The sequence below is a fragment of the Vespa mandarinia genome, chromosome 13, assembly GCF_050613455.1.
Source record: "Vespa mandarinia isolate Hongniang chromosome 13, ASM5061345v1, whole genome shotgun sequence".
Classification (NCBI taxonomy): Eukaryota; Metazoa; Arthropoda; class Insecta; order Hymenoptera; family Vespidae; genus Vespa; species Vespa mandarinia.
Window position 1 is genome coordinate 4,904,800 of NC_140822.1, and position 18,199 is coordinate 4,922,998.

The 18,199-nt window shown below is 23.2% G+C and overlaps 2 protein-coding genes across 4 annotated transcripts; one reads left to right on the forward strand and one right to left on the reverse strand.

Annotated features, from left to right (window-relative positions):
• Positions 1-831: 831 nt before the first annotated feature.
• On the reverse strand, positions 832-2,583 carry LOC118448611 (2-oxoglutarate and iron-dependent oxygenase domain-containing protein 3). The gene is made up of 5 exons (XM_035882074.2): positions 2,383-2,583; positions 1,744-2,181; positions 1,508-1,661; positions 1,315-1,441; positions 832-1,250 (listed from the first exon to the last, which is right to left on the reverse strand). Exons 1-5 carry the CDS (start codon positions 2,496-2,498, stop codon positions 1,102-1,104), a joined length of 984 nt encoding a protein of 327 aa, XP_035737967.1. The 5' UTR covers positions 2,499-2,583; the 3' UTR covers positions 832-1,101.
• An 822-nt stretch (positions 2,584-3,405) lies between these two features.
• Positions 3,406-17,689, forward strand: LOC118448571 (serine/threonine-protein kinase dyf-5). 3 transcript variants are annotated; one of them, XM_035881987.2, is made up of 10 exons: positions 3,406-3,518; positions 11,960-12,258; positions 12,882-13,003; positions 13,803-14,015; positions 14,182-14,529; positions 14,598-14,765; positions 14,876-14,998; positions 15,079-15,357; positions 16,731-16,948; positions 17,133-17,689. In XM_035881987.2, the coding sequence occupies exons 2-10, from the start codon at positions 12,091-12,093 to the stop codon at positions 17,246-17,248; spliced, it is 1,755 nt and encodes a 584-aa protein (XP_035737880.1). In that variant the 5' UTR covers positions 3,406-3,518; positions 11,960-12,090; the 3' UTR covers positions 17,249-17,689. The 3 variants fall into 3 exon arrangements, with proteins under 3 accessions (XP_035737880.1, XP_035737881.1, XP_035737882.1); XM_035881988.2 differs by having other exon boundaries at positions 16,731-16,933; XM_035881989.2 differs by having other exon boundaries at positions 15,079-15,321.
• Positions 17,690-18,199: the final 510 nt, after the last annotated feature.

The following is an 18,199-nucleotide window of genomic DNA, read 5'->3' on the forward strand; positions in this document are numbered from 1 at the left end:
TTTTTTTTTGTAAGAAAATTACATCCATTATATGAAGATGTAAAATCAAAGATGGTGCATAGTACATAATATACTTAATCATTCCTTTTCAAAGTAGGAATTAGATCTGTTTTGTCTGATAATTAAGTATAATATTTTGTTAAAATTAATCTGTGGATATGTTGATATTTATGGTAACCTCAGTCAGACTTATACGATGTTGAGCATAATGTCCGTCGTTGTTTATATATTCATGTGTATTAATCGAATAAATTCTTAAATGCATCGACTAGTGTATTATTATACGTGGTATTTTGATAAGATTTATGTAATATAGTTTTATTTCGAACGTATTCTATGTTTTATTTTATTTATCAATTTTGAGGAACTATGAAAATACTTTAAATAATAATTAATGGAGATATAATCGAAATAAAAATTATTAGGTAAGTATGTAACTCTAGACAACAATAATCTATTTCTATTAAAACTTTTGTATCGATAAATGTAAACAATAATATTACATGGTATAAAAAAAATTGTCTTTCTTTGGGTACAATATTTTTCATAAATTATAATAAATGTTAATATCACGCAAAATTTAATTTGAAAATTAAAAAGAAACTTTAATATTGTTTATATATACATACCAATTTTTTATTGTTATCTTTATTTTAATACATTCCATTTATTATTAGTTCATTTTAGAAACATCTGAAATATTTTACATTACAATTTTTCAATCATGATAATAATTATTACAATTTATTTCTATTTACCATTTATTCATAATTAATTTTTCAATTATTTATATTATTTTCAACTATTTATCAATTATTCATAAAATAAATAATACCTTGTATAAATGTAAGAAGTCAGTTTCAATTCTTAAAATGTTGTAATATTAAATTATATAAAATTATTATAGATACATAAAAATATTAAATATATTTTAAAAATAATAACGTAGATACGAATGATGCTGGTCCAACTATAAATAATATCTCAGAAAATATAACAGACGAATTACTCTTCCAATATTATGAAACAGAAATTGTACCTAAGATCGCTCTTATAGAATTAGAGACAAAGAATTCAAAGATAAAAATGATTTAATATACTCTATTTCAATATATTACGGTAACTTGGATCAGAAATTGCTTCGTTCATATTACATGTGAAAGATATAGTCAATGCATATCGAGTTCCAGAACTTATTTTTTCAACTGCATGCAAATTTTCACTACCAGATGTGAACATTAATACTCTACCTACGAGATTATTTTAATTTTATATATTAAATATTCTTTTAATGTAAAATATCACAAGACTTACCCTTTCGTGGTTCTACAGTGCTATTAACATTATTTTTGTTAATAAACATAAACCTGCCACCTTCGAAATCTCTATCAAAATCATTTAAATATAATAAAGAAGTGTAATGAAAATACTCGTATGTTTCCTATAAATAAAAAGAATCTAAAAATATTTTTGTAAAAGCATAATATATGATAGAACATTTTTATACCTTATCAACATGAGGATGCCAGTATTCATCGTGTATAGTTTTAGCTGGAACATTAGTCATTTGTGAAAAGAAAGTTGGTTTGGTTAGATAAATCTTATCGACATCTACTCCAAAATTATGTGCTATGGCATGTTGAACCTTTGTTTTAACTACTCTATGGATAAAGATAAGTATTTATATAAAATCAAACATTAGTTTTAAATATAATTTTTATCAAAGTAATTAGCTTTTCATACTTATAAATGGCAAAATCTGCGGCATTAAATATTTTATTTTTTCCTTTTAGTTCATAGATGTTAACGAATTTAGATCCTTTACTTAATGCACCAGAATGAAGATCTAAGATAGTCACACCACCATTGGAACCACCAAGACTCATACCATTTATTGCTAGCCTTAACAGAACATCGCTTTCTGTTGAAGTAACTAATTTATCTGTCACCACCCTTCCACACTTTTCTGGTAGACAACCAGAAAATTTATTTAATTCATTTTTATACTCTTCTGAACACTCTACATTTTGCGTTCGGCTTACCAATATATCTTTCTGTTTTGCTAATTGTATCTCTTTACCGTGTTTACTGTTATACCATACAATAAATAAAACTCCAATTATTAAAATACAACGTGACCATATTCTTTGATATGGGAAGGATATGGAAGGTCCAAATTTTCTAAAAAAAATAAACATTATTATTATTATTATTATTATAAATAATAGGTTTAAACTAAAATAATAGATAATTTATTATGGAGAAGGAAAGTTGACAGATTTAATTTTTCATGTATATTACACTATATTTATATAATAATAATTAAATCAATGTCTCTCTTGAATAAAAAATATATTCAAGTTACAAACATATGATACATACGGTTTGTTATTTTTATTTGCATTAGTATCTACAACTTCTTTCACATTATTTTGAACTTGCATTATCTTTTCCTTTTTCACGTCTTTTCTTTTTGACTTTTTTGTTTCTTGTGACATATTTTAATTAATATATTTTCTGAATGTTTATGTTTACAGTAATCGACTAAAGAAAATCTTGCATGACTTGCGCACTAACAGGTGGTATAGAGAGCGCCATATGTATATGAATATCAATCATTGATAAACCAGTGAATCATAAAAATTATCGTTTCATAAAAAATTGACAATATTTTTATTGAAATTATTTAATTATTGTAATAGAATTATAAGTATAATATTATTCATTTATTTTTTATATTAATTGATGAAAGAAATATTTTTATATAAAATTTTTTTTTTTATAAATCTATAACTTTTTATATATTCAATTATAAAAATTGATTTAATTATTTTAAAAAGATTATTATTTATCCTTTGTTTCGATAGAAAGTACAATTTGTGGATATAAATACAAGTTACATTTTAAGGTTATGGAATAAATAAAAAAATTCACATATTATTTCTATAATCAAGTTAGTCTTTAAATAAAATTCAAATATCATATAAATGTTTTCAATTATTTTTATATTTTCTTTTATATAAAAAAATATATATTCTCTTTCATTATATTATATTATCACATATTATTATTATTATTATTATTATTATTATTATTATTATTATTATATTAAAAGAAAAAATAAACTTTCTATAAAAATTAACCAAATTAATAAACTTACATATGATACAAATATCAGATTTTCAAATAATTGATTTTGCTTAATCAATATATCTCAATAATCTAGATATTCTATTATAATTAAAAATTTTAATATTTAAATTCCTATCATATTCTGATATTATACTGATCGAAATAAAATTGTAATTAATGTTAATATAGATTTTTTCAAATTTTATGTTATGTTCGAAAATAATTAGTGCACATGCGTAACGAAAGGACCTTAAGTTATTGGTCATGTTGTCATGGAAACAGATAAAAGCATGGCCGATTATACGACAGTTTACAATTACCAGCCATACAAGAAGGTAATGATTAAATATCTAACGATATCTCATCGACATTATATGACATTTTAGGTGAGTACTCAAATTTTGTTAATTAGTTGATTAAGTTTTTTATTTCTTTTTTTTTTACATAAATAAATCGAGTTAACTATACTGATTTTTTTCCTTATTGTGTCGAGGAACAACGCAATTTTTTTGGTGATCATTACAATCAATCATTTATGATGATAATTAACATTTACTTCGTTGTAAAGTTGATTGACATTGTTGTATGACTATATTATTAATAATTCAAGTAACCTTGTCATTTATCATATTTTTTTCTTTTTTATAAGCAGCATGAATGAAGTTGACATAACCTTTGTATAAAAAAAGAAAAGAAAAAAGAAAGTAAATGAGAGCACGGTAATAAAAGTTATTTAAAGTGATAATAAGTAGAAAGAAACAATTCTAATCGATGCAATTAGATTTACTTTGCATTTCTAAGAACGATTTTATAAAAACTTCGTGTCAATTTATAAACCCATTACTATGAAATACGTATGTATAAATATGTATATCGTAAATATATTATACGTATATGTGTATACGTATTGTGTGTATATATAAGTATATAGAGTGAATCATTTAAGTAAGATTCATATTTTACTGGCTTATTTTGCGTATATGGGATGTCTCCATACATTATACGTATCATAAACTAATGTTTTCATTCTAAGAATTTTTAAATATTGATTAGAAACGTATAGCCACAGATATACATGCGAAACATTCGTTTCTTTTAAAAACGAAATAAACGAATTTATTGTTATTAGGTTAGATAAAAAAAAATATGTTTTTCATTTGTACATTTTCTTTTTTGAGCTTTGGGACCCGCATGTATATAATCGTATTTCCCGCTTTATACATAGGAGACCTACTATATAAAGATAAATCAATTTTTGTTGTAAAATGTTTTTCTTTAGAATAGAGGTTCTCAATTATTTTTTTGAATCTACTGCATATTAGTGAATTATTAATCGCTATAAAAAAATATTTTTACAAGTTTTATAAATTTACAAGTTTTATAAATTACGTATATGCGCGCACGCGCGCGTACACATACACATACAAAGCTTATCTTATATATAATGTTATCAACTATTCTCTTCGAAATATATATAAAGTGAGTAAAATAAAACAAATTAAATAATTATATATATATATATATATACTATATGTAATATATATATTATAATATATATATTTAAATAAATATACGTAAGTACATATTTATATACAAGATGAATTATTAAACATCGTAAAAGACGTAATTACTTTAAAAAAACTATGCAATAATGTAAATTTCTTTTGTATTAAATAAAACAAGATAGCGAATAGTTTATTCAATGTCATTATTACTGAAATAAACAAAATTTTTATCAATATTATCTTTCACATTTATACATAATTCATGTCTAATATATATATATATTAGATATGAATATATATATATATATATATATATATATATATATATATATAACGAATTCACAGTATATACAGAATGAGTCATATCTGAAATATTTTAGACTGACATTTTTGAAATCGTGAAACAAGCAAAATTTTTTTTATTGTTAATCAAATTATATAAGATGGAGAATATACTTTTCGCGATTATTATCATTGAAATGATCAATTAAATATCTTGAATAATTCCGATATCTTTTTCATCAATACTTTTTTTTCATAAATTATATACATAATCTCATACTATAATTTATTTGGGCTTATATAAAATGAAGTGACATAATATATAGGCATTTAAAGTGAATTACAAGTTGACATTTTTGAAAATCATTAAATAAATTTTTTCTTTTTTCCTTTTTCTTTTTTTCGTTTTCTTTTTTTTTGTTTTTCTTTTTTTTTTTAATTATATAAAGCAAGATGAAGAATATTCAATTCAAGGTCATTATTATTGAAATAACCAATTAAATATATTGAATAATTTCGAAAGTAAACTTTTGTTCTTTTATCAATATTTTTTTTTTCCATAAATTATATACATAATCTCATGTACAATTTATCTGGACTTATGTAAGACGAAATCACATAATATACAGATTTAGCCATTTAAAGTGAGTTACAAGTTGACATTTTTGTTAAAATCATTAAATAAATGATTTTTTCTTTTCTTCTTTTTTTTTTTATGATTAAATAAAATAAGATGATTTGGAATATTCAATTAAAGGTGATCATTATTGAAATGAAATCAAGTAAATATGTTGAACAATTTTAAAACTTTTTTTTTTAATCAATATTTTGTTTTCCATATTTGTAAGTAATCACATAAATAACCTATCTGACAATTATCAAACGAATTTATGCATAAATTATGTATATATATGTATATATATGCATCTTAAGAAAATAATTCTGTCTTCTATAAAGCAAGTTGCAAGAGGGGAAAGAGGAGGGGAGGGAGGGAGAGAGAGAGAAAGAGAGAGAGAGAGAGAGAGAGAGAGAGAGAGAGAGAGAGAGAGAGAGAGAGAGAGAGAGTGCTTAGGAAATCCATAGTTTCCTCGCGTGTCTTGAGTTTAGCTAAGAAAATGGTAATCTCAGGAAACGGCACACATACATACGTACATATACGAGAAGTAACCCAGATTAGATTCTGTACCTTCGTTTACCACAAAATCCAACGTTTGCATAGGAGCGACCTAATTATTGGGGTGTAACTTACATTAGTTTTCTTTTATCAAAATACAAAATCATTATACACTTGTCGTACATTTGAATAATAAATATATTCATGTTATTTACTATATTTATTAAAGACTCCAATTTCATTTGAATATCTTCCTTATTTTTGTATAAGTATTATATAAACATTTAAACAAAAGTATTATATATTGTCTTGGAACAATGTTATTCTTAAGATAAGAAATATAATGGAATAAAAGTAGTGATTTCTAATTTTTTTTTTTCTTTTATTTTTATTTCCTGTTTCTTTTTTTTTTTTATATAATAACAAAATGAAACTTCAAAGAAAAGATAATGTCGACTAAAAGTTACTTTTATATTATTATATCTCTCATTACAATGTAATGTGTAATATTGTTTGATAACATTATTTTGTATTTTCATAATAAAACGGAAAGGAGACAAAGAAAAAAAGAAAAGAGTTAAATTGGACACCCCGTATATATTTTACGTGCGTAGATATAAATGACACGTGGTAAGCGTAAGGAGTAGGATATTGATCGATCGAATTCTCAACATGCAAGCAATAATGATTTAGCTTTGAGACCTTTGATGTTTGAATTTTCTTTTTTTTTTTTTTATTGTCATCAGTAGTATCGTTTTCATTTATTATTCTAAGAACTTTACAGATAAAAAGAAAAGAGTAGATATTGAAAATTTAATAATTTGTGACGTATGAGTTTTACATGTGTCAAGTATGAACCATATAGTTTGGATGATTAAATGGTTTGGTTTATTGAACGAATAGAACAGTTTTCTAAGATATGTACTAAGATTTATATATATATATATATATATATATATATATATGTGTATGTGTAGGTATATATTTTTTTTCAACTTTATTTCAATGAAATTATTTTTTTTTATATTTATTATATTTATTATATTTATTATATATATATGTATATATTTTTATTTTATTTTCTCTTATTTTATTGTATTTTATGAAAATAATTATTATGAGGATGTATGGGACAAAATTAGAAATTCGTTGATCCTAATTTTTTGGATTAGCAGGTGTTTAAAAATTAGAAATAATTTTATTCGAATTATAAAAATAAAGTTTAACAGGAATGGTTTGACAAGGTGTTCTAATTATTGATTAGAATGTATTTGAAAAATAGAAAAAATATTAAAATTTAATATTAAAAATTATTTAGAAAGTTCATATGATTTAGATATTCTTATTATTGGTTTAAAATGTGTTTAGAAAAGAAAAATAATTTTATTTGAATCGAATAAATACGAGATGGAGAATTTCATAAATTGATCAGGATTTTTTTTTTTTTACAATTTAGATGTTCCATTTGGATATAATAGAATAAGAAATATAGTTTAATGTATACTATAAAATATAAATAGTTTAAGAAATAAAAATTCTAAGCTTTTATAATTGAATTCATGATAAGGGAGATCAATAATATTGTATTTTCTTCTTTTTTTTTATAATTCTTTACGATAATCGTCGATCTAATAATTGACAGATTTAGTATTCAGATAGAAACTTGAAAACAAAGTGAATGGAAATGTCACAGAGCGAGTATATATAATTCTACAAATATCTAATATATTAGTCTTCGTCTGTTCATCGATTTCACGTTAAGTCATTATTTCCTATGTAAAGGGATAAATTGCTTGCTATTTTCGATGTTATATACTTAGACCTGATATTTACATTTGTGCTCGACTACTGCGAATTTTTGTGTTTACCTTCCTTGAAAAAAAAAAAAGGAAAAGATGAAAGAAAGAAAAAGGGGAAAAAAAACAAACGAGACAATTTATGTTCTATTACAAAGTAATAAGAAAATAAGAGTAAAATAATAAACAAAAAATAAATTTTATTTTTATTTTATAATAAAAATTCTTTTTTTATTATAAAAGAAGAAAATAAAAAGTAAACAAAAGCGAAATTAAATTTTATATTTATTTCCCATAAAAAAAAAGCAAGAAAGGAAAAGAAATGTATATCTGTGTATAGGAAAAGAAATGTATATCTGTGTAGGTAATACAAAAATGTAGTGAAATATATACATATATATATCCAATATAAAAGTATAAAAAAAATAAATAAATAAAAACGGAATAAACAATTATAATTTTTTCTCTTTTCTTTTGCATTGAAAAATTATTTTTTATTATGAACAAAAATATATGTCCAAAAAGATTGATTTAAAAAAAAAACACAAAGATTAATGATTCTGAAAAATTATATCATTGTTTTTTTTCTATATTTTTATTTTTTGATAGAGACAGAGAGAGAGAGAGTGTGTGTGTGTATATATATTTACAAGAAAATAATTTAATCGATAACGAAGATATTCAAGAAATTTTTTTTTTCGTCACGAAAAAGTGTACATTATATATATATATATATATATATATATATATATAGTACATATATATGTGTATATATATATATATATTATATACTAATATAAATATATATATATATATATTATATAGTAATATAAATATATATATATATATTATATACTAATATAAATATATATATATATATATATTATATAGTAATATAAATATATATATATATATTATATACTAATATAAATATAATTATATACTATATAAATATACAATATGTATATTTATATAGTATATAAGCGTGCCTTAACTTATTTTCTTGATCTTTATCGAACAGGTTATAACCTTTTATGAAAACAATACAACTTCTTCTTTCGTGACAACTCGAATCGACCTTATTCGCTTGCTAAAATCGATATAAGACGTTACTCCGTGTATCACCGAGACGAGAAAAATTTGATTCATTCGCCATACCAATTCAATAAATATCTGATTTCTTATCCGGTTTTATTGAAAAAAATATTAGATTGATTAATGATAAGCATCAAATGTTATATTTTCAATTAAATCGAAAAATCCAATTAAACGAAAGAGGGAGAGGGAGAGGGAGAGGGAGAGGGAGAGAGAGAGAGAGAGAGAGAGAGAGAGAGAGAGAGAGAGAGAGAGAGAGAGAAAGTTCAAATATAATCAAATAGATTATCTAAAATTGATATTTATATTTTATAAAGTTATAAATTATTATATTAATACGATTAATTAATTTTTATTTTTACATATTAGAAAGAATTTTTAAATAATATATTTTACTTTGTAAAAATTATTTACTTTATTTATTAATCAGGAAGATTTGTTTTTTGTTACAATTTTTTTTTAATAATATATATATACATATGATATATATATATATATATATATATATACATATATGTATATATATATATACATATGACATATATATTTAATTATTATATGGCAATATTATTAATAAAAATTCATATACAATTTTTTTTATAATAATTTTTTGTAACGAACAATTTTGTAACAGATAATAATTTAACAATTTTTTAAAGAAATTATTAATGAATAAAATCGATTGATACAAATCAATTATTATTTTTTTCTTTTCTTTTTCTTTTTTTTTTTTTTTTTATTTATGTATTCTTTGTTAGTCACGTTGAAAAATTATATATTTTATAACAAGTTTTTATTTTTTTTTATTTTTTTTTTTTTTTATTGAAAAAGAATTTTTTTCCTATTTTTTATTTTTTTTTTTAACTTTTTTAAAATTATTTTTTCTATATTTGAAAGATTAAGTAATTCATAAAGGTCTAGTTCGAATGAAAATAGCGAGGAAAGGTTTGACGTGTCATTCGCAAAGATATCATACGAGTTATATGACATTATATCGATTTAACCTTCAAGTAGGCATGATCGAGCTTTTATAACATGTATGTAAAATGATGCCATTGTGGTAAAGACAAGTGTAATGGGATGTTGATTATCTGAAATAATGCGAGGAAAAATTATTTCCAATCATAATTCATTCATTCATTTAAATGGAATCATTTAAAGAAAGATTGAAGAAAAAAATATTGATTTAATTTATAAACTTATTTATATTTACTTATTTATATTTATGTACATACATATTTTCTCTAAGTACAGTAACTATAATTGCATTGTATTATATTGCGTACGTACAAATTTATTTATTTATTTTTATTTATTTATATATTTATTAGTTATTTTTTAATAGTATTATACATATATATTTATTTATAAATTATATATATATATATATATATATATATATATATATACATAAATATTTATATGAGAATGACAAAATATTTATTATATTTATTTAATTTATTTTGTATTGGAAAAACAATATTATTACAATAATTTGTTCTTTTATTTTAATCGAATTAATATAAAAATAATATATAATAATATAATTCAATTCATTCAGAAAATTTGATTATTACTAATATCAAGATAATAATTGAAATGATCTTTGAATATTTTTTATTTTCTTTTTTGATGAGATTTCAAAGTCATCGGTATTTTAAAAAATATAAATATTTTTTTCTTTCTGCATCAACTGATTTTTGGTATCATTTCGATCGAAAAAACTATTCGAGTATGTACAATATTGTACAATGATTAGTTATCGAGGTATTTTGAAAAAAATATATGATGGTAAACACAATTACAACAAGCCATATTTTTTGCTTTGATCGAAATTAGATAAATATGTTTTAGATAAAAATGTTAGAAAAAAGATAAATAATTCAAGATCGAGGATATATTCGCGATCATATTAATAGTTATTGAATCACTCGATATTTACTAATCTGTGTATCAGTTTCTTCTTTTTTCTTTTTTAAATAATGTGATTTGTTTATATTCGATGATTTTTTTAATTAAAATTCTATTATTTCTTTGTTTTTTTGTTTTTTTTTCTTTTCTATTTTTTTTATCATTCATTTAATTTCATTCTCATTTTTAATGGAAAATTAATGTGAATAACACGCAAAGTTTTTTATCTGTCATCTGATTAGGAATATGGTTTTTTTTTTATTTTCTTTCTTTTTTTCTTCTCTACAACGCTGCGATATGTATAATATATAAGATCTCGATCTACCGAAAAAGTTATTTCATTTGTAATGAACTTGATTTTACCTTTAGACTGATTAAATAATTAATCGTGTAAAAACTGCTGAGCATGCGCGCAAGTATTTAATATTTTATCATTGAAGTTGGCATAAGTTTCGCCGACTGACAATAAATGTAACTTTTTTTATTTCACTTATATATTAGTACTCGTATAAACAATAAAAACAATTAAAAATTAAACAACAAATTAAACATTATACGATATAAAACGTAAAGTAAAGTGAACCAATGAAAGTAACAAATGAAAAAAAAAAAGAAATTGATTTTTCTTCTCCGTAAAAAAAAGAAAAAGAAAAACAGAAGTTTTCCTCCTTTCGTATTTTATATCATTCTAATAATCTAAAAAAGAATTCAATTATCTTGAAATAAAAAATACATCTGTAACGTTATCGAATTCATCTATCATATTATGTTAAGAAGTAATTTCATAATATACATCAAGATTATACGTATATATATATATATATATATATATATATATATATATATATATATATATAGTACATCCAATTATAATATTATAATTCTAGATGATAATAATAATAATAATAATAATAATAATAATAATAATAATAATAATAATAATAATAATAATTATAATAATAATGAAAATACAGAGATTTTCTAATAATATTAAAATTATAGCGTGATGAAAGATTTTTTCAATGATTTAAATAATGTTAAAATAGACAATAATATTGATAATGTTAAAGAAAATATTGTGATTTTCTATAATCTATTAATTTATTTATTTATTTAATTTACAGTGATGTGAAAAAACATGCGAGACCACTCGTGTTCAATGCCGGACACGTGTACGGCCGTGCGGTTAGCGTGATAGATCTCGAAATATTAATTTCAAAAGTTATCTTTGCTGGTCGAAACAAGAATTGGACGAATGCAGAAGAAGATGAATCGGTATATAACCTTGAACCAACTTGGTGACGGTACCTTTGGTTCCGTTGTGCTCGGCGAACGTATTGACACTGGAGAAAAGGTCGCCATAAAAAGAATGAAAAGGAAATACTATTCTTGGGAAGAAGCCATGAATCTTAGGGAGGTCAAGGTTAGATATTAACAACAATAACATATATCTCTATTATCGACCATTTCAATCATTTCCGGTTTAAGAGATTTATATAGATTTCTTTTACTTTTTCTTTTATATTTTTTTTTCCTATTTTGACAATATACGAATTTTGTTCATCCAGGAAATTATTTTTTTTCGAAGGTTATATAAAGAAAAACATAAATGCAAATTATTATTAATATAAATAATATAAGTTAAAAATAAGAATTACTAAAGATCATACTTTTTTATATTATAATTATTTTGTATATAAATTGAATATAATTTTTGCTATATTATAACACGCATTTGAATTAATTTATATTTATCAGTCATTTTTGTTGCTGTCGTTGTTGTATAGGAAAACATTTAATTGTTATAAGCAAAATACAACGAATATTTTCGTCAATTTCTGTTTTTTTTTTCCTTTTTAATGTGGAAAGAAGACGAATAAATTGAAATAATAATGACTTTTGTTAGAATCATATATGTATGGAGGTATAACTCAGGGCCTTTTCTTAGACAGGTGTTATACCTGTTATCGCTTCTTCTACTCTGATCAAAGTTTTATACATGATTCCGTGTGCAAACGCAATTGACGATAATGAAATTATTTACAGTCCTTGAAGAAGCTTAGCCACGCGAACGTTGTGAAGTTGAAGGAAGTTATTCGAGAAAATGACGTATTATATTTTGTCTTCGAATATATGAAGGAGAACTTGTACCAATTAATGAAGGATAGGTATACATTTTTTTTCTTAAAAATATATGTATATATAAATATATATAATATGTATATAAAATATATATATAAATATTTATAAATTATTAATTTATATTTGTTACATTTATTTATTTATTTTTTTATCAGATATTTATGTAAATTATAATAAATAATTGCGCCTGTAGATAGGCAACCCTTTGTATTTTATTCGGTAAATATGCATATGCTTTTAATACATAATAATCTATTTGTCTATCTATATTGAGAGTGAAGAATTACCGATATATTTTATTAAATGAATTGTAGCCTATCTCTAGGCGCCATAGTTAATATTCTTTTAACTACAATTTTTTTTTCTTATAACAATATATTTTTTAGTTATTAAATTAAATTAATTGAAAAAAAAATTTGTTGCATTTATTTATTTATTTATTTTTTCTATAGATATATCTAAGAGTTATAACTGAGAGTTATATGCTCCTGCAGATAGACAACTCTTCGTATTTTTTTCAGAAATATCTATTAAAAATTCTAAATTTCTGACGGTAAATAATCTAGTAATCTATGCATAAAGAGTAACACATTTATCTATCTATTAGAATAATTACCGATATATTTTGAAAAATAGAATGTAACCTATCTCCAAGCGTCATAGTTAACATTTTTATAACTACAAAAATTAAATAAATAAATAAATATATATATATATATATATATAAAATTAATAATCGAATTAATTATGATATAATTTTTATATTACATAATAACATAAATGTACTTTTTGACACTTTTTTTCTCTCTCTTTTTTCTTTTTTAGGGACAAACTTTTTCCAGAACCGGTGATCAGAAACATGGTGTATCAGGTTTTACAAGGACTCGCCTTTATGCATAAACACGGTTTTTTCCATCGTGACATGAAGCCGGAAAATTTATTATGCATGGGGCCGGAACTGGTAAAGATAGCTGACTTTGGATTAGCCCGGGAAATACGGTCAAGGCCACCCTACACCGACTATGTGTCGACCAGATGGTAATTAATGAATTTCAGATAATCATCGTTGAAATTATAGATATAGAATAAATCGATTTTTTTTTCTCAAACTTTTCTTTTTTCACAGTAATACAAAATTAGGATTTTTAAATGTATGAAAATAATTGTTTTTTTTTTCTAAATTATTACGTTTCTACATTGATAGGTACAGAGCACCAGAAGTGTTATTGCATTCGACGAATTATAATAGTCCAATTGACATTTGGGCTGTTGGATGTATCATGGCTGAACTTTACACATTTAGACCTTTATTTCCTGGCAAAAGTGAGATAGACGAGATATTTAAAATATGTTCGGTCATTGGGACACCGGAGAAGGACGACTGGCCTGAAGGTTATCAATTAGCATCGGCAATGAATTTCAAATTTCCAAATTTCACGAAAACATCATTAGCTGTATTGATACCCAATGCTAGTCAAGAAGCTGTGATACTGATGGAAGATATGTTACAATGGAATCCTTTGAAAAGGCCAACGGCACAACAATCATTGAGGTATAAACAATATAAATCATTGTGCCATTTAATAATTCAATTTTTATATCTCAAATGAATCTTTTTAGGTATCCGTATTATCAAATTGGAATTCAACGTGTGGTTAGCAGTAAAAAAATTGGAGTATCATCGCAGAGAGAATTGATAATGAACAAAGTCAATCTTCCACCGCCGATTCCAAAACAATCAAATTATCATCAGCACGAAGAGGTCATGAATAACGTAATACAATCTAGGTAAAATATGTTGAGATATTACGATTAAAAAAAAAAAAAAAAAAAAAAAAATAATACAATATATTACGTTTGAAAAATATTTTTTTTTCCTTCTTTTTTTCTTTTTCCAGAGTACAAGAGAAGATTGTACAACCACAGCAACAACCGGTATTACCATTATTGAATCATAATAATCGTAAACGTGAAAACAACTCGTCCAAATGGGACGAAGATGATTTCGCTGATATTTTAGGGTGTGTTGCACGAATAACATAATCAGTCCTAATCAAGACGTCGTTCAATAATCTAATACTAGTAATTGTCCGATCGTCAGAAGCAAGATAATCCCAGAGAGCATCGAAACAAAGCTACTGCCTGATCGTGTTTACAAAGAAAATCGTGCCAATTGGAATGCCAATTATACCGATGGTGAGAATTTCAAGCAGACTAATGCAAATTGGTCATTGCCGGTTTGGAACGAGACGATGCAATTAAAGAATTGGAATCAACAATCTCAATCGGCTACGAAGAACGCTAGGAAGGTTTCAGCTAAACAACATTATCTCAGCGTGGCTCGGTACGTCGTTGGCCAGACCACAAATTTGTCGTCCAGGTATCGAAAGTTACGAAATATTATCGTGGTCATTTTGATTCTACATTTGTCAATAATAATAGTTGGTAGTATCTTATTCTATAATGGTAATCCGATCGAACTTTTTCAATATTTTTATCAAATTATCATGATATTTTTTAAGACTGATAAAACTCTTCTCTCTGTACAATGGTTACATAAATTTGATACTTATAATTATACAAAATCGTCGAATACAAAATTGAGCTTTCGATCGTTGATTATTCATTTAAAAAATACACTGTCCAATTTGTTCGAAGATAAATCGTTATCAAAATCTTTCAATAGTTTGACAGAACTTAGACAATATTCCATTAAAGCTTCTATCAAGTTAAACGATATAATTTGTAAAATAATTTTCTTCATTTTTTATCCAATATTCAGGTTGGAATATTTTTTAAACATTTTTTTGTCTCTCGCTCAAAATGAAGGACTATTTTCATTGAAATATTTATATAAAATTCTCATGTCGTTTTATTTTATTAGAGAACATTGCAATGACAAACTTTGGAAATATTTTAATGTATTTTTTTTGAAACTGTACAACTTATTTTCAGATTTCGTAAATTATCTCGATATTACGTGGTTGGGAATTTATTTGGTATTATTTCTTACTGGGACGTGTTGTTTCGGTTTATTTCTTTTTAATTATTACAAATTGAAGAAAAGAAATTAGGGGAGATTGAAAGAAAAAAGAGAAAGAAAGAGAGAGAATTAGTGGTAATTATTAATCCCAATAATTACATATGTGCATTAATAATTATGAAAATTATTCAAGCCTAATAGATAGAAAAAAATTAGTTAATCATCTTTTCTCATATATATATATATATATATATATATATATATATATATATATATATATATATATATATTATATACATATATATATTTTATATATATTATAATTATATACATATATATATATATATATATATATATATATATGTATATAATTTTGAATATCTAAAGATCAAATAAGAGACATTAATCAATAAAAAAATAATTATCAATACATATATGTAATAATAAATATAAAAAAGAGACCGAATTGAATGTCATTGAAAAAAATTTCGTCATATTTTTTTTTTTTTTTTTCTTGTAAACTAACATCTTATTAATTAAATTCATATTACTTACAATTTCCATTATTCCTGAACTGTACACCGTCCTCCCATGTAAACATAAAATTCCTTGAATAAAATTATTCCTTAACCATAATCCATTTGTTCAATTGTCCGACGATTTACTGTTGTTTATATCTATGTATATTTATTTTCACTTTTGTTTATTTTGTTTATTATTTTTCTTTTTTTTTTTCTTTTTTTTTCTTTTTTGTATTTATTTCATTCAAGAAACGGAGACACCGACTCGAATCAATCAAGATTAACGATGAACGGCATGATCGGTCCATTTAGTTCAGCAAAATATGAAGAATACAATGACAACTTTTGGGGACCCAGAGAGAACGTTGAAAATCAAACAAGACAACATTATCTCTCACGAAATCGTTTTATAGCCGAGCAAAATTCAAGAATACCTTATCCTAGTGTTTATGGTACGCATAATATCAGTGAGTACATATATACACACATACATAAATACATACATATATACACTGATGTACACATAATATTAAGAATCCGATTCGAAAAAAAAGAAAAAAGAAAAGAAAAAGATTAACAATATAATTTTCTAATGAATGATTTCTCATTAATGGCATTATAATCTCTAATAATTTTCTTCTTATCCCTTAGAACAACCAAATAAATCAGCTTTACAAACGAATCTCTTTGGAACTGTCTTGAATGTTCGTGGAAGTGGCAGTGGACTCCATGGTCGAACTGATTGGGCAGCTAAATATCTCAAATGACCACGTTAAAATTCCTCCTAAAATGAAAGATTTAGTTTTTATCGACACTTACCTTAATCTGTGATAGAATGATTCCAATCGTTCCAACAATCTTGCATTTTGCATAATCGTTCGTTTTAGAAAAGTAGATTTCTATTTTGTAGTATTAGATCTACCAGATGATGCTGCTTTGTTTCTCTTTTTTCTTTTTTCTTTTTTTCTTTTTTATTTTCTTTTTTCTCAATCAATCATGAATACCGACAAGATTAGAGAAAAGAAAAAAAGAAAAAAAAAAAAGAACGAAATGAAAAATTAATTCGATACATTCATTACTCCGAATTTTTCATTGAATAACATTCTGATAATATTTAGAAAGCAATGAATGGAACGTGTGCGTGATCGTTTATTGTTCATGAATATAAATGAAAGCTAAAAGAAAAGCAGTCATATTATCATATTAAATATCCTAATATATATATATATATATATATACTATACTATATATATATATATAGTATAGTATATATACTATACTATATATATATATATATACTATACTATATAGTATATATATATAGTATATATATATATATACTATACTATATATATATATATAGTATAGTATATATACTATACTATATATATATATACTATACTATACTATACTATATATATATATATATATAGTATAGTATATATACTATATATACTATATATACTATATATATATAGTATAGTATATATACTATATATACTATATATACTATATATATATAGTATAGTATATATACTATATATATATACTATACTATATATATATAGTATAGTATAGTATATATATATATATACATATATACAACGAATTCCAGAGCCAATGGTATAATAGAAAATACGAATATAATCTTCGATTAATTAATATTACATGATAATAATTTAGGTATATATATATATATATATATATATACACATACA

Excerpts from the sequence above, each read along its gene's own strand:
- LOC118448611 (XM_035882074.2), bottom strand. The coding sequence starts at position 2,498 with ATGTCACAAGAAACAAAAAAGTCAAAAAGAAAAGACGTGAAAAAGGAA. Across the intron at positions 2,182-2,382 it reads GCAAATAAAAATAACAAACC|AAAATTTGGACCTTCCATAT; the intron begins GTATGTATCATA and ends TATTTTTTTTAG. Across the intron at positions 1,442-1,507 it reads GGCATCCTCATGTTGATAAG|GAAACATACGAGTATTTTCA; the intron begins GTATAAAAATGT and ends TTTTATTTATAG.
- LOC118448571 (XM_035881987.2), top strand. The coding sequence starts at position 12,091 with ATGCAGAAGAAGATGAATCGGTATATAACCTTGAACCAACTTGGTGAC. Across the intron at positions 14,999-15,078 it reads GATTTCGCTGATATTTTAGG|AAGCAAGATAATCCCAGAGA; the intron begins GTGTGTTGCACG and ends TCCGATCGTCAG. Across the intron at positions 15,358-16,730 it reads ACCACAAATTTGTCGTCCAG|AAACGGAGACACCGACTCGA; the intron begins GTATCGAAAGTT and ends ATTTCATTCAAG.